We start from the raw sequence: 26,603 nt of genomic DNA, 5'->3' as shown, positions 1-26,603 counted from the left end.
AGAGTTCTTTGGTTATAAAGCAAAATTCAATGTTTCGTCTGAAAAAAAGTTGCCTTTTGGAGTCTTGAAGCTGAAAGGAGCAGCTGAAAGAACTGAGACATTTCCTTTGATTCCTGATTTTGAGTAATAACTCTTTCTCAAAAAAAAAAAAAAGTAGTAGCCATGGCAATGCATGTCCTCAGACAACTGAGCAGAGGCAGACAGTTATTTCAAACATGTGGCCATGGCATCTGTGAATCACAAATTATCCTCCCGGCTTTGGTTCTTCTGGACCTCCGCGAGGTCACACACGTCAGTGAGTGATTGCTCACAAGGTTTTGCTGTGTACTTAGCTGCCCAGAACCAGCCCTCCCTCTACTCTTGAGCCGGGCATACTTGATAGAGGATGCTGAGTTCTCTACTTAGCTGTTCCGGATCTATTACTTTGTTGTGCTCATGTTTCACACAGATGGGGCAGCTTTGCATTGTAACATATTCGATAGTGCCTTACAGATGTATAAATAAGTTGGGTTTTTCCATGCTTTCTCCAGGGAGATAGGCCTGCAGTTTTTCAAAGGCACCTATTATGGTGCCCTCCTCAGGAAGCACCATTGTTTCCCAGCAGAGTTCAGTCTTTGGAGAATAGAAAATAACACAGATATGTCAGTCTTCTACTTAGGAAGACAGATGTAGGTGAAGTGCTGGGCTAAGGTTCTGGTGTTTGTTGCTGGGGCCGTGGGTCCTTTGAGAAAGTGTATCCGTATGTGGACTGGCCCAGTGTATTTCTTGCTTCACCTTATTTTAGCTTTGGAGATTTGGTTATTTTAAGTCACAGCATCCTTTTTTCTCTACAGGTTCATGAAGGTGGCAGGAAGCACAGTAGATGCAGTTACCTGGCAACAGTAGGTATTCATCATTTTTTATCTCACTTATTATCGGCTGCTATGAAATGGAAGATAATTAACTGTCACCAAGTTCACAGCTGACATTCAATAAACCACCCTTTATCTTTCAAGAAAAATTGAAATTACCTCTAAAGCTATTATTAGAACATATGTCTGATGTGCAATGATTTTATGTTGTTATTTTCAAAATCATAACCGCCCTAATACTGACACAATTTGGAAATCTGACTATTAATGTACACGCTTAAATTAATCTGTCAGGAATGAAGGGTAATGGAGATTAAATGTGGCACCATTTCCCTAGAGGCTTTCCTTTTGGAAATAAATTTTTTCTGTTTAAGAGAGGAAACAGTTTTGATTGTTTAATATATCATGTGAAAATGGAAATACTTTATTATATTACTACCTGTGGCTTTAATTAGCGCCAAGAAATTTGATAATATAAAGTAGGCTAAGAAGAGAAAAAATATGAAGAAAATGAAGTAGCTTCAGGAAAAGGGATAACCTCAACCCTCCAGGAAGAGGCTCATGTTGAAAAGCCCAGTCGTCTCGAGCGTGGCTCACCTTGGCGGGGGAGCTATCCAGAACCTATGCTCAAGTGTTCTGTAAGTGTTCCTCTGGTGTCTGTGCCCCAGTGTTGGGCTTTGGAATCCCTTTCTCCTCCCACAGCGTCTCTGTCACTTCTCAGAGGATGCAGTTCAGGTGCAGTTTTCCACTCTGTACCCTGCCACTCCTACTTGTCTGTCTCCTGTTTTATGTGGGTCCGTTTTGGTACGATGAAACTGTGAAAGGAAAAAGAAGAGGATAAAATATTGATTAAAATATCCACAAAGGACTTTTGGGTTGTTGGTAGTCAATAACTCAAATCAGGTGAGAACTGTTTCAGCCTATATTTATATTCAGTTTATCTAAACAACAAGTTTCAATTTTTTTTTCAGAAATTCTTGTCCTTCATCCTGTTTTTGTGTCTTTCTGCTCCTGGGATACCTCACTCAGGATGATCTTTTCTAGTTCCATCCATTTGCCTGCAAATTTCATTGTTTTTAATTGCTGAGTAGCATTCCATTGTGTAAACGTACCACAATTTCTGTATCCATTCCTCGGTTGAGGGGCATCTGGGTTGTTTCCAGGTTCTGGCTATTACAAATAAACCTGCTATGAACATAGTCCATGTTCTCATTGTATGGTTGAGCATCTTTGATCTATGCCCAGGAGTGGTATAGCTGAATCTTGAGGCAACACTCACTATTCCTAATTTTCTGAAAAAGTGCCAGATTGATTTCCAAAGTGGTTGTACAAGTTTACATTCCCACCAGCAATGAAAGGGGGTTTCCCTTTCTCCACATCCTCGACAACATGTGTTCTCACTTGAGTTTTTGATCTTAGCCATTCTGATGGGTATATGATGGAATTTCAGGGTCATTTTGATTTGCATTTCCCTCATGACTAAGGATGTTGAGCATTTCTTTAAGTGTTCCTTTGCTATTTGATATTCCTCTATTGAGAATTCTTTGTTTAGCTCTATACAAAACTGAAAAGCTTCTGTAAAGCAAAGGACACTGTCAACAACAACAAAAAAACAAACAAAAAAACAACCACAGCCTATAGACTGAGAAAAAAATCTTCACCAACCCTACCTCTGACAGAGGGCTAATATCTAGAACATATAAAAACTGAAGTTAACCATCAACAAACCAAGCGCTTTGAGATTTCATTTCATCCTTGTCAGTATGCCTCCCACTAAAGCAAGGAACATTGGAAAGGAACCTCTAGGTGATCCTGAAGAGAGTACGAACTGTAACAATCACTGTGGAAGTCAGTTTGGAGGTTTCTCTAAAAACCAAGATTATGACTTATTATGGCTTTATCAGACATCCTTATTGTTATTTTATCCTCCTTTGGTGTTCACCTCCCTCTCCCTCCCTAAAGAGTGCCCCTTTCTCATTTCCTCTGTCAGATCACTTGTATCCTACAATTCTCTTTTACCTTCTCCATCTTTATTCTGCATTTACCTCTCCCCTCCCTAAAGAGCCCCCTTTTCAGTTTGCCTGATCAGATCACATGTACCTTGTGACAGCTCCCCAACCCTCTTACCCTGGCAATGGACCCATTAACTTTTCTAGTTTCTGCGGATACTATAGGATCAGGATAGGTACTCACACCTGAATATTTGGAGTTAGGAGCTGTCAAAAAGGGGTAACATGTATAACATGTAACATTTTCCTTTCTCGGTCTTGGTCACATTATTCAATATGATTTTTTCTAGTTCAGTCCATTATCTGCCAAGTTCATTATTTCCTTTTTCATTACAGCTGACTAGCATTTCATAATGCATACATGCATACATACCACACACAAACACCCATATATATATGAATGGAAAATGACAATGTGGTATATATATGTGTGGTGAGTATATATGCATATATATGAATACAAGTATTACACATATATGTATATATATACATTTATACATATATACATATACATGTATACACATATACATATATATTTCCAGCTTAAAATCCCATAGAGTATATTTCTGATTACATAAATATTAGTCATACAACATCTATAAAATGTGGCTTTGCAAATTAACACATTTTTAAATAATCCATAGATCAAAGATAAACCATGAAGCAAACCATGAAACAGTTACTGATTATTATGAAAATATATTATATTAAAATTATATTCAGCAGTTACTGGACCTTTGCAGAAGCCTGTGGCCTGCCGTATTTACTGTAAAAAGAAGAAACAATATTAATCAGTAATTTTGTTTGTCATCTGAAGAAGATAAAAAGGAACAAACAGCCCAAAGTATGCAACGAAAGTGTAACAAATAAAAAAGCCTCACATAGATCTCAAAACCACTATATTAAATTAAAAGAGAACAACAAAAAAAGGATATTCATATCATTTCAGTTATATAAAGTACTAGGACAGATTTTATAAGTCAGAACAGTGACAGTCTCTGAGGAGAGGGCTGTGAATTAAGAGGAAAGGGCATGGTTTAGTGGCTGCAGTGATCTGCATCTTGATAGGAATTGGAGTTACATAGAAATATGTGTTTGTCCAAGTTCATCAAATGATATAATGAAGATTTGTGCATCACGTTACATGTGAAATATACTGTAAAGATGAATTCTGGCTAATTTGTATACCTGATGACATATTTAGGATGAAGTTTACAAACTGCAGTTTATTTTGAAAAGCTTCAGAACACAAAATGTATCAATGAATGAGTAGGGAAATAGATAGGTTATGAAAACATAAATATGTTATATGAAAACATAAATACAGTAAAATGTTAACTATAGCACTCAGGTGATGGGTATATGATATAGATGTACTCTAGGTACATCTCTAGGTTTAGAAATGTTTTTACTCAAATATTGAAGGAAAATCTAAACTGTTATACTTAAAAATATCTTACTGATTATAAAATAATAAGATGCCTTGATAATATTTATGAAAAATATGAATGAGAAAATGTCTTTGTTAAGAAAAGTAAAATATAGAATGTATAGATCATACTTCAATGGCGTAAAGTTGAATATAAAGAGAAGCCAAAGAAAAGACACCAGTGGATTAATAGTATTAGGCCTTGGATGCACGAAATATGGGGGTTCTTTTTTGATCATTTTTTACTTTTTTGTAATATCTAATGTGTTATAATAAATATGTACTGTATTTTTCTCATATTAAAGAAATTGTTAATTCCCAGATACATCATTTCTACCCTACTTTTTCTACTCCAGAAACAGTTTGCATAGCTTATCACATATATTCTTAATTTCCATATTTCTTTTTTTAACAGACTTAATTCACTTTGTTTTTTCTTATATAAAAACCCCAATGTGATGTTATGATGACCCCCAACCATAAAATTATTTTGTTGCTACTTCATAACTGTAATTTTTCTACTGTTATCAATCATAATGTAAATATCTGATATGCAGGATATCTGATATATGACCCCTGTGGGGGTCACAACCCATGGGTAGAAAACTGCTGAATTAGAGCTTAAAAATAGAAAATAAATATGTAACACCTGTGGGGAAGAAAAAAAAAAACAAAACAAAACCTATGTGCTAGCCTCAGCTGGAGCCTGGTTCTCTGAACAGAGACTCTGATGTGGGTTTTCACAAGATGATCAGTGAGTTCCTGATAAGGAGGAGACTTGCTGACCACAGTCTCTTTCTAGAGGTCGGGTAGCTGTAGGTCTTGGAGATGGCATCACAGGTGGCCTTGACAAAGTTGCCCAGGATGTCAGTGCAGCCCCTGGCTGATGTGTAGCAATCATCAATACGGGCCATCAGCAGTAGCTTCTTGGACACAGGAGCAGAGACGAGGCCAGTGCCTCTGGGAGCAGGGATGAGGTGCCCCAAGCGCCACAGAGGCCCGCCACCGGCACAGAACAGTGCGGAGCGTGCTGATCTGGTCCCCGTAGCCTCTCTGCACAGGGGGTGAAAAGCTTGACTCATGGCCTCTCGGATGGCAGGGCTACCGCCTTGGAGCACTCAAAACCAAGACCAACATGGCCATTGTAGTCCCAATAATGACAAAAGCCTTGAGCCTGTCTTTTCCACTGGCCAGCCCTAGTCCGTTTCTGCAATGCCATGACATTGAAAACCTCACCCTTTAGGGATGTTCACAGGGAAAAAATCAATAATCTCTGATTCCTTGGGCAGGGGGAAAGGTGGAGCTCCCCCAAGGACTTGATCTCCATGTCCTTAACCACGCAGCCCGCCTTGGTGACAGGGATCCCCTGCCTGTCTTGCGCTTGACCTACACGAGCCCGGTGGCCTCAACCACAACCACAGCCTCGGCTACAACTGTGGTCCCTAAAACCACTGCTCAAGCCTCCTAATCCTAGGCCCCTGGGTCCTCCAGGCCCTCCTGCTGCACTGGCATCTTTGCCATTTGGTGTTTTTCCAAAGAAAAAGAAGCTATGTATTTATTAATAACAGTCTGAATCAACTATCTTGATTTTCCCCAAATTCTATTAATCAATTACTGTGGAAAACAAGAATTTAGTTCTCTTATGCCTTTGGCTCATATGAAGAAAAAATTGTAATTTTATTCCTCCTCCAATATCTTATTTTTCAGTGGTTAGATAAAAATTTACAGTTCACATTTTACTATGTAATTTTTGAATTAATTTAGTTTGCATAGAGGAGAGGTGTATGATTTGTGTGTGTGTGTGTGTGTGTGTGTGTGTCCAGGTGTGTGTGTCCAGGTGTGCCCGGACAGGGTCTAGAGAGGGGTGGCAGGTACCCTCCATTATCACTCTCTGCCTATTCCTCTGAGGCAGGATCTCTTTCTCTCTCTGAACCTGGAACTCACACCTTTGGTGGGCTAGGCTAGCAGCCAGCAAGCCCCATGGATCCTCCAGTCTCTGTATTCTACATTATTGGAGTTACAGCCATATGAAAGGTCCTACCCAGATTGTTACTTAGGGGCTGTGATTCAAGTATGCATCTTCATGCTTGCACAGAAAGTGGTCTTGATCACTGAGAAGTTTCTCTGGCCTCAGACTACATAAATTTAATAAATCAGATATATGGTATTCTATGTTAAGTTTTTTTTCACAAGTTTTTGTTTCCCTCTGTGTTCATAAGCATCTTTTTCTTTATTTGCTCAACTTCCTATTAATCGCCATTAATTCATCCTAAAACTCTACAGTAGTGGTAAATTTCTGTAAATGCAGAAATTTAGGTAGCTGTTGATTTCATCTCCTCAGAGATCTGCCCTGGAGCCATCTCTACTATTCCCATCTGGACCAATTGATCTTGGTGCTTCCTGAACAGCTGCTGTCCTGGGATCACCCTTCACCATCATCCTGAGGGTTCTTTTTGACTTTTTTATTTATTGGATCCATGCCCTTCTTTGAGGTTTATTCCCTCAACTTAGTGTATCATTTCTCCGGGGAGCTTACTAGAGAAAGATAAATGAGAGCTAAACACATTGAGCCTTGTCTTGGGGTTTGATTTATGTGTTAGGTGAACATGGCTCTCCCTCAGAATTCACATTCATGCTCCATTTCACTCTAGCTTTCGTTGTAATTATTGAAAACTACAATACATTTAAAAATCTCCAATCCTTTCATTTAGTTGGCTTTTTTCCTCTTTAATTTAACATCTCCCTGTCTTCAGGGGTCTCTTATGTGACCCTCCCTTTACTCTGTCCAGTTGGTATAGAGTAGACTCTCCCAGTGTGAAGTTACACCCTCAGTTTAAGAAGAGTTTCTTAGATTGGTTTTGGTTGTTGTTGGTGGTGGTTTGTTTGTTTTTTATTCGTTTTGTTATGTTCTGTTTTGTTTGAATAAAGATCCTCCCATTTGAATACAGTCCCTTCTGGGGCCTGTTACTAGTCAGGTATTGAAAGTCCTCAAGTTGTACTCTAATCTTTACATATTTTCTCCATTTTATTCTTACTTCTGTTTTCTTATAAACCCTCTTTATCGTCTAATTTTTTTGTTGACACTTATACTTCTATAGTGCTCATTCCAAAACTTCTCTATTACTCAGAACATCCACTTCATAACTCCTTTCCTTGTTTCTGGACATATTATCTCCTGTTTCCTCTCCAAGGATATCAATTTTAGGTTCTGTTGAAATTTGTATTTCTACTACTTCCAAAACCTCATTGTTACTTAGAATACCTTTTTAAATCATTCCTTGTCTTGTTTCTAGCCGTACTGTCTCTTGTTTTCTGTCTCTTTCTTCTATCTTGCTGCTCTTTTCTCTACTCAGTGCTTCATTCTTTTCCCATTTTGTTCTTATGTACCACCCTTCATTAATGTTGGACCCTCTTTTCTTCCCTTTTCTCATTATTTATCTTTGTTTCTGGCTTTAGAATTAAAGCTTCCTTCTCCCAAATGCCTGATTATTTTGAGTTTTGTTTTGTTTTTTTCTAGTATTGTTTGTAAGAGTTGACTGAATTAGTTTTAATGGGCGTTGACTCTCAACAAATGAAAGTCTGTACAGGAAATTCCAGCCAAAGCATCAGACTTCTAACTATCCATACATATTGGTCTTTTGGTTGTTGTTCCAGAGAGTTCTCTACTCTCCTAACTTTCAGGTTGAATTGCTAACAGTCGTACATCTGAGGAAATGCATATTTGCTTCATTGTTTTGAAGCCTGTAATTTTAGTTCTGATTGCTCTCCAAGACCCTGTGCTTGTTGTTCTGACCCAGCTCTGCCTCTGTTGTTCTGCTTTTTTCAGAAATAAGGTAGTTCCCCACCTACTTAAGGCAATGGTTCATCAACTCAGTCATCTCAGGACACTATTCATTCTTGAACACTATTGAATCTTCCATATTTTTTGGTATAAAAATCAGATTATACCTACTTGCTATACTAAAACTGTAAAAATTAAAATTATTTAAAAATAAGCATATTACATCTGAACATAAATATTATTATAGAAATTTACTTTATTTTTCAAAATCAGGAAAATTAATTAGAAAAAAAATGGCCTTAGTTTATATTATTGCATCTCTTAACATATGACTTAATTAAAGACATGACTTGTTTGGTTTAAGGCTACAATGAAAATTTGGCTTCATAGAGAGATGTGGTTGAAAGTGATTGAAAGAGGAAGGAGTATTAGAATGTCATTTTCCAGATAATTGTAGACATTCTCAGATATTAAAACAGAAGACATGAAGTGATAGCTCCTTCAAAGTTATTTACAGTGAGGAACACAAAACTGTGCAACTCAACTTTTCACACCTCTTCATCATAAGCAACCAAACTTCTCACACTGGTTCACTAGATCACATGCATATGAACTTCTGAGAATAGCATTAATTCATGAGCATTTCTGTAAGCAATGGGACATTAGAATGACTTGCTAAACAAAGATTCTGCATAAAAGGAAAAGTTAAATCCATCATGTAGATAGCCAATTTCAGAGCAAAAAATGCTAACAAGCTACAGAGATTATTAAGAAAAAATATTGAAAAATATTTAAGAAAGCAACTGACAGAGATGTTAAAACATACTTAAACACTCTTTGGAAGCAAAGTACCTTTAGGATTGTGCATCATGTTTTGGTAGAAATAGTAAGGGCTTTGAAGTAAACTAGGCCTGATACAATCCCTCTGATCCTTAGTAGATTTAAAAGAAAACTAAATCCTTCCAAGTTTGCTTTCCTCATCTGTAAATTGGGGTTATACCTGCCTCAGCAATCACCGTGAAGGGTAAATGTAGTGCAGAGCGGCACTTGGCTCAGTGCACATTTTATATTGAGCCCTCATCAAATGTGAGGTCCCTGATGTCTCCGCTCTCTTATTATTTCGGTATTTATAAAATTATCTCAACATAGAACATGGGTATATTTATTACATATTTATTTCTGACCACTCTAATAGCAGTCTACTGAGTGCTATAGGGTAATCTTATTATACTCTCATTAATTTGTTAATTTTAAAAAATGTTCCTTTTGAGTAACTACTATGTGCAGATACTATGCTAAATTCTGTGGATAAGTAAGCAATGAAGCAAAAAGAAACATGGCAAAGAGTTAGCAGTAAGATTATCCCTTATAGTGATCACTTCTGCAAAGCAATGCTTATTCTCTTTCTTCTGGAAAGGAAAATAGAGAAGGGGATATTATTACTCAACTCAGTAAGAACCATAATAGGAAGAAAATTCTTCTAGGCACCAAAGAAAGACAGAACACTACCCACAAAGACACAAGCAGATGACTTGAGAAGGAGAAAATACCAGATGAAGAACCCAGTAAGAGCATAGAAGGGAAGGGAAAGAAAGGAGGTTGGGGAAGCAAAGAAGGGAAGAGACCAGCATTTAGAGCCTGGTCTCTTAGAAGCTGAGATGTGAGCCAACACAGAAAAAAATGAGTGAGTTAATTAGCTAGGCAAATACCCTGGGAATTGTGCTTCTGGCAGAGGGAGCATTTACAGTAAAGTCTATGAGACTGAACTGGGTCTCAAGTGTCTTAATAGTTCTTACTATCCAGGACTATAATGATGACAACTGAGAAGGTGATGACATTTATCATTGTACTTGCAATTACAAGTGTTTAAAAGTTCAAGTGTTTATAATTACTATCATTATAAAAGTCACTTTTCTAAATATTCATTAAGTTGCTGGATCCCCAAAAAATGATCTATATAGCACATTTATACAATGCTATCTCTTTAAAGTTGCAGTTTTCTTCTGTGTATAATAGATTTTAGACTGAATTATTTGAAGGGAAATAAAATGTATTTACTGAGATGGCAGTATGGCACAATGGTGGTGCGCTTTAATGTGCAAGGCCCTGAGTCCACTCCCTAGCACCAAAAAAATAAATAAATGGAATGGGCTTCAGCAAAATAATGTCTAATGAAACCCAAGTAAAACATGGAACTTAGTTAATTACACACACACACACACACACACACACACATGAGGATTGTATGGGTGTGGGTATACTTTTACAAGTATAGAATTTCTGGATCATTTCTCTTGTTGTCAAGAGCCATGAAAAATGTGCAAGCTCTGCTATATTAAGAACGCTTCTAAGGCTGAATGGAGCATGTGACTAATGTTCCATCTCTTCAGTTGCTTTTATCACATTCTCACTGGATTTTACAAAACAACAAAAAACCAGACTTCTGTTTTAGTTTGTTTCCTATTGTGATAAACACTGACCAAAATCAATTTTGGAAGTAATAAGTTTATTTGGCTTACATTCCCCAATCATACTCCATCATTGAGTGAAGCCAAGAAAAAATGCAAGCAAGGCAGGAACATGAAGTCAGGAGCTGAAGCAGGGACCATAGAAGAATGCTGCTTACTGGTTTGCTCCCCAGGATCTGCTCAGTTTGCTTTCTTATGACCACCTCTTGTCCAGGGCGGAAACCACTTTGAGGTCCTAGGCCCTCCTACATCAATCAATCAAGAAAGTGCCTCATATACTTGTATACAAGCAATCTGATAGAAGCGTTTTCTCAATTGACATACCCTCTTCCCAGATGCTTGTGCTAACAAAAAAAAAAAACAAAAACAAAACAAAAAAAAAAACAAAAAAAAAAACAGCACAATTGATCTCTTGTCAACCTAACATACCAATACATCACTATTAAAGCATAGCCTTTCCTTTCTCCTTTATCCCCAATATGTTGTATTAGTATCACAATATAAACACAGTACAACTTTAAAATATTCAAACACTTAAAAAATTCTAAGTCTCTTTAAAACATCCAAAGTCTTAAAACTGTGGGTTCCTCCTGTAAAGTTAAAAAATAAATAAATAAATACTTTGTTACTCCAGAGGAAAAAAAGTAGGGCATAGTCATAATCTGAACAAAGCAAAACAAAACTTTGTGTTTAATTAAATCTTGTAAACCTATAGCCTGAATCTGAGCTCTGCCATCTAAAGCACAGACAGCTTATACATCGGTTCAGGCCAGCTCCGCTCCGCAGCTGCTGCTGTCCTGACAGAATCCTCCCAAGGTACTGGTATCTGCAGTACGCTGGGCCACCTCCACCAATAGCGCCCTGGCCTCCTTTCAGGGACACAGTGCCAAACCTCTCTATGACCTCCTTCACTCTTGAAATTTACACTGCTGCTGACGCTGAGTGTTCACCAACAGCCTCTCCTAACTTTCAGTGGTGCCAAGCTCCAGTTGCTCTCAATGAACCCTTCAGTCCTGCAGCTCTCATGACACCAGAACCAGTACTACCTAAAAGATTCTTGCACACTACTAAGTTAAGCTATTAGCATCAGATAAGAGGCAGCTTTAGCCCTCTTTGGATCACAGCTGTGTGTGCTAACCCTGAGGAAATTCTCCTTTATTGTCTCACCTCCATGATTCTGGTCTGTCACTCTTTTTTTTTCCTCATACAGTACATGCCAACTGCAGCCTCCTCTCCCTCCACTGCTTCCATCTGTTTCCTCTCTTCCCACATCCACTTCTCCTTTCTTTCCCTTTAAAAATGAGCAAACCTCCCAGGGATATCAGCCAAACAGCATAACAAGATGCAATAAGACTAAGCACAAACCCTCATATCAAGGCTGAATGAGACATCCCAGTAGGAGGAAAATGTTCCAAGAGCAGTCAAGAGTCAGCACTTCCTCTGTCCCACAAAAACCCCAAGCTACGCAACTACAGTGTGTGTCCAGAGGACCGAGTGCAGACCCATCAGGCTCTGTGATGGCTGCTTCAGTCTCTGTGAGCCCTGTGAACCCTGCTCAGTTGATTCTGAGTGCCGGTTCTCCTGGTGTTCTCTATCGCTTTAACTAATGCAATCCTTCCTTCCCCTCTTCTGTGGGATTCCCTGAGCTCTGGCTGTGGGTCTCTGCATCTGCTCCCCTGAGTTGCTAGGTGAAGCCTCTCTGATGACAATTGGGCTAGGCACTGATGTGAGTATAGCAGAATATCAGTAGGAATGATTTCGTTTACTTTTTTTTGGTCAGTGGTTTCTTTGTAAAAATAGCTCATTTCTCAATTGCCACTAACCAGCATCATATGTCCCACGGAAGGAAAAGTTTCACCTCAGTGGTTTTAGTCTCTTACTAACCAGAGATGATTCTTTTAGCCCCAACTAACCAGAACTCACAGATTCCTAATACAAAGTAGCATAGGAATGGCTCTAATAGTTTTTAAGGGTCTATCAAACTTCCTTCTGAAACTTCGTAAGTCAGGTCTTTATCATCTACACTACTCTCATCACTATTTCTCATGTTCCCACAAGTCCATAAGCTCTGAGTGCTCAATGGTTTTTCTAGGCAAGAGTTCCATACTCCTACAGTTCTCCCCAAAACAAACATGGTCAGGTTTGTCACAGAAACACATATCCTGGTACAAACCCTCGGAATGGAAATGCATCATTCAAAACTGGTGCTTATTGTAATATCCTGTTGAGAGTGAGGTCAGAACTAACATTCAGTGCAATGCACCAGCGTTGTGGCGTCTTATGAACATAGCCTGGAAAGTTCCTGTGCTAACCAGCAGCACTAACTTCCTCTGGGAGTTTTACAAAGGGGAAACCCCAGGCCCTCTCCCAGGCCTTACGAATTAGAATGTGCATTTTAGTAATACACTCAGGTGTTTCATGTACAAACATGAGTGCAGGAGTACTGCACTAACAAAATAAAGCTCATTTTTAGCAGTTTTCTCTGAGCGAGTAAACATCCAAAAGTGTGCATCTTGTCTGAGGAGTCCCAGAGAAAAGATGATGGTCTAGGATTTAACTAATTTTTTTTTTTTTCCCAGAGAGCAGAGCCCAGACTTTTTGTTACACCACTCCCTCACTCTTCTGAAGAGGCAGGCTTCATAACCTATTTTCTAGGGAAAAAAAAAAAAGTATTCAGCTTTCACTTTGAAAGCATTTGCCCACGCAGAAAGGCTGAATTAAAGCACCTGGTCTCTAACAGCGAACCTGGAAGGTTGTAGCTGGGTTTGTGTGTGACTAGCAGCGAGGCAGTCACGTGCTTCTTTGGCTTCTGAAGGAACTTACCTCTCCGCTGTATTTGAGAACCCAAGTATAACTGTTCTCAGGATTCTCCCACAGGCTTATTTTGATGAGCATAAGACAAGAGCAAGTGGGATAGGCAGACCTTACCCTGAGGATATGAGCGAGCTGGCGTAAAAAACAGAAAATGTCGTTTTTATGAGTTAGGAGGCATTTTTATGGTTTGCCTTGAGTGAATAGTCTCTGATGTTGGGAAAGCAGACTGGAAACAGCTGGACTGCACTTTGGATCAGTTGCCACAGCAACTTGATACATTTGTCTCTGGTGTCATTTGATCCCTTTAAGAGCTGTATTACCTCAACATGGATGTTTGACTTTTGGGCTTTCTGTGCAGTAAGCATGTCTGATTGTATTTCTCATATTACATGCAGTGTTAATCATATTCATTTGGAAGTTTGGAGTTTACGATTACAGAACACAGCTACCTCACAGGTGACTGGAACTCGGGATCCTATCAAACTATCATTGTAACTGTCAAAACTCTGATTTCTAAGAGCAAACCATACCTGACAGTATGAGGGAAAGCCATGCAGATTTCAAAGCCACCTCAAAATCTCAAATGTAGTAATATATTCCATTTTCTCACCTCAGGTAAACTGCATGAACAATGCTTTTGTAACCTAATCCTAATGTAAGTTCATTTTGGTAGTCAGATTTAATTTTTTCTCTTACAGAATTTTAAGCAAAAGGCCTTCCATTTGGATTTTCAAAGTAAAACTGAATTTGTAGGATATCAAAAGCAGCTTGATTTTTTTTTCTTTTAAGCTTATGAATGATTGATATGTTGATGAGAAATTGCATGAGCCCAGCTACTGTCCTTAGGTAAAGGGCTGAGTACATTCTGGGAGTCATTTGCCCTGACAGACATTTGTTCTCCTTTGGCAGAGTTTACTTTTCCTCTCTGATGAGAAATGGTCAAGCAGCCTTATCCCATCTCCCCAGTTCACAGCAGCTGTAGTCATAAGTCTTGATGCACTTGCATTACTGTGTCTATGTCCACCATCACCCCACCCTTTTCTCTAAAACTCACGACTTTTATCTTGAGGAGCCAAAGCTTCTAAGAGTTCAGCAAAGAAAGGGAAAAGTAAAATGTCTTTAGAATTTACGCTGGATGGTTTTGAGAGTTGCAGAAAATAATTTCATTATTGTCTAGAGTTACATGGCTGTGTCTGGGCAGACAGTTTCCTGAACATTGCTATTGTACAGCAGCATAATTGTGGTTTCCTGCTAGTATTTTGGTGTGGAGATGGATCGCTCTTTCCTCTTTCCTCCTTTGTTTCTTCCTTCCCACTTTATTTCATACATATAAAAGGAAAAAAGTTAGCAGTAAATAAAAGAACCACTAACAACAAACACTTCTGTTAAAGTTCCCTCACAGACGTCAAAGAATTCAAATTTTCTGTAATTTTTAAAATTCACTTACACTGTGTGTAATTAGTATAGTTTTTCTGTGTTCAACTTTCACATGAGATGCTCTAATGTGAATCACATGAAAAAATGTGGCCAAGCATTATAAGTACTTTTCACATTTACATTTCTCAAACTCTGTGGGTAATTCTGTAAATCTGGGGTTAACCTAATAGGATTGGAAGGAGGCAATGAGGAGCCAATGGGTTTGAAAAACACCACTCCTTTGGGGAAATTTGGCATGACCTTAGTGACAGAGTAATGATTTCCTGTAACATGGACGATGTTTCATTTCATAAAAAGCTGAGGTTTGTTGTGTGGGGTACAGAAACTCTTTTCCAAGCAAGGAACACACAGGACCATCACCACCAGCCGTGCTTTCAATGTCAAGGAAACCTACTTGACATTCAGCCTAAGGAATGAACAGGCTACAAACCTCAGAATTCACAAGCAACGACTTCAGATCAAAAGCCCTTTCCCAGATCTTTATCCCTCTGTCACAGTAGCCAAGACCTCGGTGATTCCCTTTTCAGTTTACAAGAATTCTGTGTTGAAGACCAAGATTGAGCATCCTTCCCCCCCGCCCCCACCCTTCTACTGCACATTGCTAATCGCCTGATCTCCAAGCACTTTTTTCAAATGTCTTTTAAATAGAGCATGTAAAGTCTCCATAAAATTATAAATTACTTTGTGTTTATTGGGAAAGACAAGAAAGATTCATGGATGTTGGGACAAAGAAGAATCTTTCTTAGTCCCTTCTTTAATAACTTTGGTCAATATTTTTTACGAAATTCATGCTTTTAAAAAAATCACTATTGAAAGAATTGGAGGTATCACTCAGAAAAATGCAACTGCCTGAAAGCCAACATTTTTTGAGATCGTGTATTTTTCCGTAGACTACTATTTATTTGAGTTTGGATTTAAGACATGGAAAAAGAGGCAGGATATAATATCATGATCTACACAGTTTTTAAGAATCCTCTACTCAGAGATTCATGGAATATTACTGGATGGCATAGTTTCCTTCCCAACACTTCTGGAAACATCTGTGGACAAGCGTTTTTAAGTCCAATTATACTAAGAATTTTAATTAACAGAAAAGAATGCAAAACCTACGTATCAAATGTTTATTGAACAGATTGTAGAATCACTGAATTCTCTGTCACAGCATATTTTGCAGACTCTATTCAATAATTAATAGTTGTTTCTGATCACTTGCATTCATATTCAGCTTTAGCTTTCCAACAAGCTATACTGGAGTGTGTGTTTAACTAGTAGGAAAAGGGGTAAGGGGTAGTACATGTTAAGGGTTAAACCACATATATATATACATACATACATATATATATATATATATATATATATATATATATATATATATATATGATGATCAACTTTTTTTTTACCCATGAGAAAGCAACTTCATAGGCTTCAACTTAACACCAAACACTTAACCACTGAAAATAGGTTACTTCTTAATGTTTCATTGTCAGGGAGGAACAATGATATTAAAGTTTGCTAATAAGAAAGCTTTCCTGATCACATAACATGTATGTGTGTTCCTGAAGAACACTTAGAGGAGATATTTTAAAGTCTACTAAATATCACACCTTACTATAGGTTTTCAGATTTATAGCCTTTTTCACGTTAATATGTAGCCTTTATGTTTTTCCAGCCCTACTCTTTCCAGAATTTTTTATCATAAAAGCATAATGGGTTTGTCAAAAGCTTTTTCTGCCACTATTAAAATGATCATGTGATTTTTGTCTTTCAGTCAATTTACATGATTTATTGTATTTACTGATTTACTTATATTGACCTGGCCCCGAATTTCTGGGATGGAGCCAGCTTGATCCTGATATGTGCCTGTATTATTTTTGCTAGTATTTTATTCAGCATATTTACATTTGGTTCTTGTTTTTCCTAATTTTTGAGTTTCATCATTACATCTTTTATTTGTATTCTTTCTGATTTATTTATTTATTTACCTACTTACTTGTTTTAGTTTTTTGAGGCAGGGTTTCTCTGTGTACCCTTAGCTGTCCTGGACTCACTTTGTAGAACTGAAGCTACAGAGATCCACCTGCCTCTGCCTCTTCGAGGGCTGGGGTTAGAGCCTAACCGCCACACCCAGCTCCTCTTTCTGATTTTTAAGTTAATTTTTATTTTGTTTAAGTTTATTTACTTTACATCCCAAGGAAGAGTACCTCCTTCCTCCTCTCTTCACAGTCTCTTTCTGATTTTTAAATGTAAGTATCTAGACTTATAAATTTTCCTCATAGGACTGCTTTTAATGTATTCAAGGAGCTTTGTTGTATTGGGTTTCATTTTTATTTAGTTTCAAGAATATTTTGGTTTCTTTTTTGTTTCTTTTTTATTTTTAGTTTTTGATTCATCATTCAGTAATGAGCTGTTTATACCCATAAATTTATATACTTACCAGAATTTTGTGTTCTGTTGATGTTAAGCCTTACTGCATAATGATCAGATATGATATATGGAATGATTTTGATTTTGTGTATTTATTAAGGCTAGTTTATGTCCAGCATGAGGTTTTAGAAAAGTTTCCATGTGCTTCTGAGTATGATGAGAATTTTTATTCTTTGATGTTTGGGTAAATATTCTGTAGATATCTGTTAGATCCATTTGGTGTAAGTTGTCACTCAATTCTGAGATTTCTAATAAGCTTTTTTTAGATGACCTGTATATTGGAGAAAGTGGAGTGTTAAATTTACCTACAATTATAGGCTCTGTTGTTAGTCTGTCTTTAATTCTATGAGTATACTTTTTATGACATACAGTTGCCAGAATTTGTTGCATATCTAATATTCTGATAATTTCTTGATATCTTGTTAAATGAAGTACTTGTCTTTATCTCTTCTAATTAGTTTTATTTTGAAGACTATTTTGACAGATATCAGGATGGCAATGCCTGCTTGTTTCCTGATCTGATTGAGTCGGAATATTTTTTCTATCTGTCATTCTAAGGTGGTGCCTATCTTTAAATATAAGATAGGTTTCTAATAGACCACAGAAAAATAGATTTTGTTTCTTAATCTATTCAGCTAGCTTGTTTTTTGTTGTTGCTTTGTTAATATTTGAAGTTATGTGTTTACTGCAGTCAGTTTTGGATTTCTTGCTTGCTCTTTGTGTTGTTAGTCATTAATTACAGTTTCATTTGTTTTCTCTTTGTGCAGAACTTTCTCCTATTCTACCAGTTGGTAAGCAGTCTTCAAATTTTGCCAGTTGTACTTTTAAAAGAGGTCCAGATTTAAAACATTTGTAACCACTTCCACCACCGCAATCAAAATTCAAAAATTTTAATTCTTCATCCATCAATTCCTACCTGGTCAATTTGCTTTCTATTTCAGTGATCACTTATTAGTCAATGATCTCACTATTACCTCTCTAAAATCATTCAGTGTCCTTTATTTCAACTAAAAGTGCATTTGCCTCTAATGTCCTTACAGGGGCCAGTAGAGCTGCTGATTCCCTGAACTCTTCTGCTGCCGTCCTCCTACCTTACCCACCTCTACCCGGATCTCCTTCCCGTTCCTGGAAACCTTCCCGAGATACTTAATTCCACTCCTTAACTCTTTGTATTTACCTTTCCCCCTGCCAAAAACATCCGAAATTTATAGGAACCCGTGTGTCCTCCTTTCATACATCCTCTACCTCCTTTGAGATTGAACTCCTCATTGGCCTGGAGCTCATAATTAAGCTATATGAGCAGGTCAGCAAAACCCGTGTACCATGCTATCTCCACTGCCCCAGTAATCATAAACATAAACCTGGCATTTTTATGTGAGTTTGGAGGATCAAATTCAGGTGCTCATTTTTGCAAGGTAAGTGCTTTACCAACTGAACCATACACCCAGTTCTTATGTAATGCCTCTGTCCTCCTTTATAATTTTCTTCATTGTATTTATCTTTAATAGAAATAATTCACTATTTTTAATCTTTTCAGAATGTAAGCTATGCAGGAACAAAGAAATTTTCCTCTCCACTACTTGATCTCCAATATTTTACATAGTAGGCCTGTGAAATGATTGTTGAGTGAGAGAACTGAAGGAAAATTGGAAAATCTAGAGGTCTAGTCAGCCTTGTGTCCAGTACGCTCAGACCGTACTTCATTGTTCTGAGAATGTGTAACGTCATTACACATTACCGTGTGACTGTTTATCCTTGCGTTTAGCCTTGACTTACGCTGTGTCACTTCCTTCACAAATGTTAAATAACTTCATCTCATAACTCCAGTTGCTGTATCACCTTCTGTCTTAATCCCATTTTTGTTTTTCCTTTTTGTTTTTTTTTTTTTCAATCTTTCTAGATTTATTTTTCAGCCTATAGGGTCTCCCTAGGCAGATTTAGGACTAAATTAAGCAAGGCAATATATTTATTGAGCTTTACTGTTCGTATTCTTTTTTTTTTCACATTGCTGCAACAAAACACCTGACAAAAGCAACTTAAAAACTGGAGAGAAGGTTCAGTGCATAAAGTGCTTGCCATACAAGCCTGATGGCATGAGTTTGATCCTCACAACTTATATGAAAGTGGAAGAAGAAAAACAACTCCCAAGAGTTGTTCTCCTACCTCCACACTATGACCCGAGCACGCCCATAGGCACACAGCATTGCATATACACATATTATGCACAAATATAAGAATAAGAAATTTTCTAAAGTTTTTAAGGCCACTTAAGTAAAGAAAGGTCTATTTTGGTTTGCAGCTTGGTAATACAAGTCGATGTGAGAGGAAGGACAGTGACAGGATGTGATTCAGGAAGCAGGGAATGATGGGTGCTGCTTCTCTCAGGACCCAGGCCATGGAATGGCCACCAACACTGAGCCCAGTCCTGACCTCCCTCATGGACTTGCTCACAGGTCCATCTCTTGGGTGATTGTAGATCCTGCCAAACTGCCAATCAGAATTCACTGTCACACTGTTCTATCATATTTTAGATAGAAACTCTCTGAGTTCCTAGCTACAAAACAAGAGGATAGCATAGCTTGACTAAGTTTGATTCTTCAAAGTATAATGTAAAGAATATTATATACTTTGTTAAATAATTAAAACCTAAGAAAATAAATAAATTTGTGAAACTTTAATTCATATTCATTCAGTATAGTTCTCTGTCTTGGGGAAGTGGTCCATGTACATACTTTGGGAAAAGGCTACACCTACTGGTCATTACATTTCTTCCAAAAGCTCAAAACACTAGCAGACTTAACTAGAGCTACTTAGTGGAGAATGCATGCTGAAACCTAGTTTCCTTAGGCATGCATCACACAATGTCACTTGGTTCAACTTTATAACAGAATTTAAAATAACTAAACAGTTTTAGGAATAGAGAATCTGCTAAATAAAGTCGTAATGTATTCATGGAATAGAATGCTAATGTAATTTTAAAAGACGGGAAAATTTTGTGTACTAATGCAAACAATTTGACAGGACAATGTTTAGGAATGGGAGTAGTTAAAAACAATGAATAATGTTCTGCTTTTATATGTACTTAAAACCACTGAAATACAAGAAACTGGCAACATTTCTTGCATAGAAAGGGGGAAATGATGTCACAAAGAGAGGTAGAAGGGAACTTCTTACCATATGCTGTTTTTCCCCCTTTTGATTTCTGAGCCATATGAACCTATTTGCTATTTACAAACTAAAATTAAACAAGTTGAATGTAGTTCTAGGCAATTCTGATAAAACTGGAATTTGGAAACCACTGAACTGTGCTTTGTTCTTCCACACCAGAATCCTTTGAGACTTCATTAGCCCAAGTTCCATCATGTATCCATTCTATTTTCTTTTTGCTTCCCTTGAAGGATATAACCATTTCCCATCACCTTCACTGCTTCTCCTGCGTTTCATCTCACTAATTCTTGTTCTAGAGCATAGTATCTGTGCCACACAGACTCAGGGAATCTATGTGAGAAGAGGGACGGAGGATTGTCAAGCATTCTAAATTCAAGGTGGGGGTCCTCAGATGAGCCCCAGCCTCTAGTGCCCTGTCTTACTCTTATCTTGCATTTTAGAGGAGAAAATCTGGGAAGATCTGGAGAACATACCCTCATTTGGGGAAGTTCTAAGAATCAGTGAAACTATATACAAAAAAGCGCTTATCAAGCACAGTGGATTCTATATGGACATAAGAGTGGGTTATTTGTGAAAATTATTTAAGACATCTGATAGCACAAGCCTATGGTAACATTGTTAAGGATTCTTTGGTTATACTACCATTCATTATAAGGAAGCACAAAGTACCAATATCTTCAAGCTCTGGAACATCCTTAGTACACAGGAGATAGTGTGAGAAAGGCGGAATACAGAGATACATCTAATGCCAGTAATTGCCTTTGTGTTCCAGTGGGCTCCCTATGCCAAGGGCTTTCCTGTGACCAAGGAAGACTATGGCACCTGTTAATATCTACCTTTCTAGTTGTGCTGGTCTAGATGTAGATGTAGAACTTAGAAGCTTAGTAAAGTGTTTTATGGCAAACCAACAATTCAATTTTATCTCAGGATCTGCACGTCTGTAGATGAGAAGGCCCTTGAAGTCATGTAGGCCCTTCCTACATGAGGTAAAAATACCACAGGTAGGAAAAGAAATCTCAGGTGTCAACTTTACATCTTTACTGTCATTAAACTTTGAGAATGAATTTGCAGTGAAAAACTTCCAAGAAACTCTCCAGGATCGCTCCCTTCCTACTCAAAGCCATGACTATTCTTCCATGAACTGCAATTTGGCCATCCCACCAGAGCACGGCCTGGGTGCGTTCAGACAATGACACGAAGACCCACCTGGAAACGGAAAAGAAATCAATAGCAGGAAAAGCAGTTTAGTCTTAGTAATGATACAGCACAGTTTAATGAATGAAACTGATTTTCCTGCTCTTCTCTTCATCTACTCAGTGAAGTTTAGTCCCACACAGTCTCACTCTTGGCATCTATTGTCCATTTGCCTTTCTGCCTTTATAAGTGGACCTGTTTTTCTGAATAGTTTCTGTTTGTTTTGGTCAGGAAATTTTTGCTTATTATCTTTATTTGAAAAAGTTCTTGTGTGTAAGTTTTCTCAGGGAGATTCATTATTGACTCTCTTCCTGATGAAAAAGGATAATTTAACTATGTAAAAATTCCTGTTACAGTAGCCTTAATAAAACAAAAAAATGGAAGCAAAGTTAGATATAAATTCTTATAGATCCACCATTCATAATTGATAAGTTTCACTGCTATATTTATTTTGCTTATATTTTATGTGAAACAAAACATTTAAATATGAAAGTGAAATGTACTTGTTTCCCAGCTTAGCCTCATTATTTTTCCAGACATACAACTGAGTAATTTCAGATTACATGCTTCTAGCACACATTTTAATCTTTACTATGTACATGAGAACCCATAAGCCATATAGTACTGCTTGCACGCTTGAAAAAATTGTATAAATCACATAACTTTAATTTATATAAAACTACGTGAGCATGGTACATATATGCTTGTTTTCATTCAAGTTTGGTTTTTATTTTGTCTTGCGATTTGTTTTCATTTTTTAAGTTGGCATACAAAGTAATGGGTTTCGGTAGGGCATTCTCGTAGTGCTTTGTTCATTGGCCTCCCATACTCTCTCCTGTGTTCTGTCTGAATGCCCTCCTGTTGGTTTCCTTCCTTTCTGCAACCCCCAACTTTCCTATCACTTGTACTCCTCTTCCCTTCCTTCTAATAAGATCTTCTTTTCCTCTTCTCATGGTTGTTTTTCTATTCGCATGACACCCTCACACAAACACACACACACACATGCAGTCACAAATGCATACATAGAAATTAAAATCTAGGAACCCTGTATGAGGGAAAACATACAATATTTGTGTTTATTAGTCTGGCTTCTTTTGCTTGTTGGTAAATATCCTAATTTCATTTTTCTTTATAAGTGAATAAAATGCTACTGTGTATATATATACCATGTTTTCTTGACCTACTTACCTAAGCTGACGCTATTTCTTGGCACTATAAATACTACAGCAGTAAATGTGAGTGCACACACACCTCTGGCAGGACTGGAGTCTTTCTGCTATATGCCTAGGAATGGTAAAGCTGAGCCATGTGGTTGTGCTAATTTTAATTTTTGGGGGAAGCTCTGAAATGATATCAGCAGTGATGAACCCAACTACATCTCTCAGCAACAAATAAACATTCCTTTTTCCCCACATCCTCCCACACATTTTTTTGTCCTTTGTTTTCTTGATCTTAGCCATTCCTACTGTGCTAAGTTAGAATCTCAAAGTAGTTTTAATTGGCATTTCTTAACGGCTAAGAGAATATTAAACACTTTTAAAAATATTATTGATCATTTGTATTTCTTGATTCAAGAATTGCAACTCAGTTCATCAGTCCATTTATTGATTGGAAAGGGTTTTTCAGGGGAAGGATAGTGTTTAATTTTGTAGTTATTGTTTATTTATACTGTGTGTGTTGTGCCCAAATGCCTACGGAGGCCAGAAATTGTGGCACTATTCTCCTCTATTCCCCCCCCCCCACCTTATCTTTTGAGACAAGATTTCTCTCCTTATTCTGGAGCTCACCAAATTAACAAGACTGGCTGGCCAGCACATTTCAGAGATTTTCCTTTTCTTCTTCCACAAGACTGGTATTACAGGCATTTACTGCTGCAGCCAACTTGGTTACCGGGTGCTGTGGATCTAGGGTCAGGACCTCAGGCTTATATGATAAGTACTTTACCAACAGTTTCTATTTCAGCTTCACATAATTCAGCATCATTCAACATATTTACCGCCGGTTTGAAGAACAGCTAGAAAAGCTTTTCTCTCATTCTATAGGATGACCCTTCACTCTGGGGCTCATTTCCTTTGTTATGCAGAATCTTTTTAGTTTTATGTAATCCAACTAGTTAGTTCTAAGAGTTACTTCCTGTTCTGAAAGCTCTTGCATATGCCTGCATCTTAAAGTATCTTCCATATGATTTACTAGACATTTCAAAATCTCATATTAAAGTTCTTGATCTACCTTAAATTGATATTTTGCTCAGAGTGAGTAATATGTTTCTAATTTTATCCTTCTGCAAGTAAATATCCAGTTTTTCCAACAGTATTTGTTGAGGAGGCTGTCTTTTTTTTAATGTATGTTTTGGCATCTTTGTCAAAATTTAGGTGTCTATAACTGTATGAGTATACTTCTGGGTCCTCTATATGCCATTTCATTGGTCTGCATGTGTGTTTTTGCACCAGAACCATGTTGTCTGTCACTGTGGGTCTATAGTATAATTTGAGATCAGGTATTCTGTCTGATTATTGTTATTATTTTGCTTAGAATTATTTTATCTATTGAAGATCTGTGGGCTTCTATATGATTTGTGTGTGTGTGTGTGTGTGTGTGTGTGTGTGTATGTGAAGAATGTCATTGAAATTTTAATGGGGATTGCATTATGTCTATTGACTACTTTTGGTGTTACATTTATTTTTCAAAACATTATTCAAATCTATGAACATGAAAGATCTATTCATCGTCTAGTGTCTTCTTCAATTTCTCTCCAAATTTCCATGGTAGATGCTGTTATCTTCAACCAGAAATCAGTTAGTTACATTTATAACAACTGTGCTACTATTACACCAATGAGATAGTGGGTTGGTGTTGTCACATGCCAGATTCCACACAAGGCAATGATCATATTTCATTGTGTACATATATCAAAATTTCAAGAATCAGGACTTTTTAAAACCAGCGCATGTGGGTGGTGAGTTCTGACATCTCTGCCGTTCCTTCTACTGATGCTGCCGCACGGTTAGGTTTGCCAGCAAGGTACTGGCTTTAACTTCTGGTCCTTCTTGGAATTGTGTTTGTTTGTTTGTTTGTTTGTTTGTTTGTTTTTGTTTTACTGCTAAGAGCATTGTTAGGTTGTCTAAAGGGTACTATCAGGAAGTATTTCTATACTTACATTTCTGTTAAATTGCCTAAAGGGTGGAAAAATGAAAACAAGAGGAAATGGGGGAAGTGATGGATATAGAAACAGAAAGAAGAAAAAAAAATCAAGTTTCTAGAAGCTTGTTGTCATTTATTTTGTCATTCTATATAAATATTTAATTTTGAGCCTAATTTTGTATTTTGTACACTTGATCTCATTGCAAGGATGACCCCACAGTCAGTTTTCAGACATAAACCACCTGGATGCATTCCGGCCCCACAAGCTCAGTGCCATTGCCTGCTGTAACTCTCAAATCCCTGGAGGAGACCTCTTCAGAGCCCACTCCCATGGCTGTAGTATGTAGGATTTTCCTTACCCATTCCTTTTCCAGCTTCCTGCAGACTCTCCCCAGCACTGCTGGGATCAAGGTCCAGCTGTTTGAGCCTCTGCCAAGATAGTGTCTCTCCACAGACAATTGTGAATACATGGGGGAAATACTATGCTTCAGGCTCTGGATCTAAAATCTGCAAGGAGTTAACTGAGAAGAACAGATTAGGAATGAGGTGCTTAGCCTTGAGACACTTGGGTCCCACATCCATATCCTTGGCTCACCAAGGATTAAATCGCGCAGTCAGTCACTCATTGTTTTGTTGAGTATACGTTGTGTGCTGGGGGATGGCCATGACTTCAGCCTTTGTGTATACCAGTTTGCTATAGATATATTTTTTCATAGTACAAACTCTTTGAAATTAACTGTAATATTTTAGTCTGTTGGGTAACTTATGTATGGAGTTACTCAAACAAATTTAAGACAGCTCAAAAAAGTATTTATGTTTGTAGGAGTATTTACTTCATTCAAGCTTTCCTGCCCAAGTAATTTTAAACACAAGTTAGGAAATTTGACCCACTGCAGAGAAGAGGAAGAACGAGCCACCTCAGAATCAAACCCTATGGCAAGTGCAAACAGCAGTGGCTCAGCGGGAGCCCGGAGTGAGGCCCTTTGGAGGAGGGGCAAGCACGGTTTATAGAGCTTTATAGAGTCTCCAACCTGCTCTCTCCACCGTCTGGCTTCGAGGTGTCAGGCCAGGGTTTACAGGTCAGCAGGGTTGTTCTAATGATTTTTTTTAAGCTTCTCCACCCCCTCACCTTGGGCTTCAGTTTTATGGAATTACCTGCTCAGTCAGCAGGCTGGGTGTTAAAATTCTGAGTAGATTGCCCCTCCTCCTTGAAAGCAGCAGGCAGAAGGAAAAAAAAAAAAAAAAAGGTCCGGAAATTCCTGAGCATTGGGAAGCCAGCCCTAATGCAATTACCTGAAATAAAAGAAGGGGTCAGGTAATAAGGGTCAAAGGTTTTTCCTCTTAAAGTAACGGGGCAGGTAAACAAAACCAGCTGCCCCTGGGGCCAACAAACTCTCCTCATTAAAGGTTTTAAGAAGCTAATGGGCATAAGTGGCTAATTGTACCACAATCCTAAAACTGAATCTGAGGATGCTGGGAAGGAGATAGGTGGAAAGACACCGGAGCTGCAGCTGAATGGCATGGTTATCAGGGTGGAGTAAAAATCAAAGAAGGATGCTTTGACCAATACCTCTGTAAGATGACTGTCTTAGTTGGGCGAGCTTAGATTTATATGTTAATACAGTAAGATCTAGAATAGATTTTCCTTAATATTTCCTGTATACTGACTATGAAAAATTCTGGAATGATATTGATCCAAATGTGAACAGTGATTCTAAGGATTGGTCTGATAAGTGACTCCTTCTCATTTTATACTTCTATTTTGTTTGTGCTCATTTTTTAATTTGCATTTGCATTTATTTCTCTTAGAATAAGAACAAGAAAGTGCTTTAAAAATAAGATAAAGTATATCATATACTAATAAACATTTTAATGTACTAGAATGTT

The 26,603-nt window shown here is 37.7% G+C and overlaps 1 protein-coding gene across 2 annotated transcripts in view; it reads left to right on the top strand.

The window, feature by feature from the left end:
• The window catches only part of Hpse2 (heparanase 2 (inactive)), a 592,793-nt gene that overhangs the window by 409,638 nt on the left and 156,552 nt on the right, over positions 1-26,603 (top strand). For both annotated transcript variants that reach the window (XM_060389839.1, XM_060389845.1), the window contains one exon: positions 834-881. In XM_060389839.1, coding sequence (XP_060245822.1) covers positions 834-881 — 48 coding nt within the window. The remainder of the gene's footprint in view (positions 1-833; positions 882-26,603) is intronic.

The sequence above is a fragment of the Meriones unguiculatus genome, chromosome 1, assembly GCF_030254825.1.
Source record: "Meriones unguiculatus strain TT.TT164.6M chromosome 1, Bangor_MerUng_6.1, whole genome shotgun sequence".
Taxonomy (NCBI): Eukaryota; Metazoa; Chordata; class Mammalia; order Rodentia; family Muridae; genus Meriones; species Meriones unguiculatus.
The sequence above is the reverse complement of the archived record's forward strand: the minus strand, read 5'-3'. Positions and strand labels throughout refer to the sequence as shown.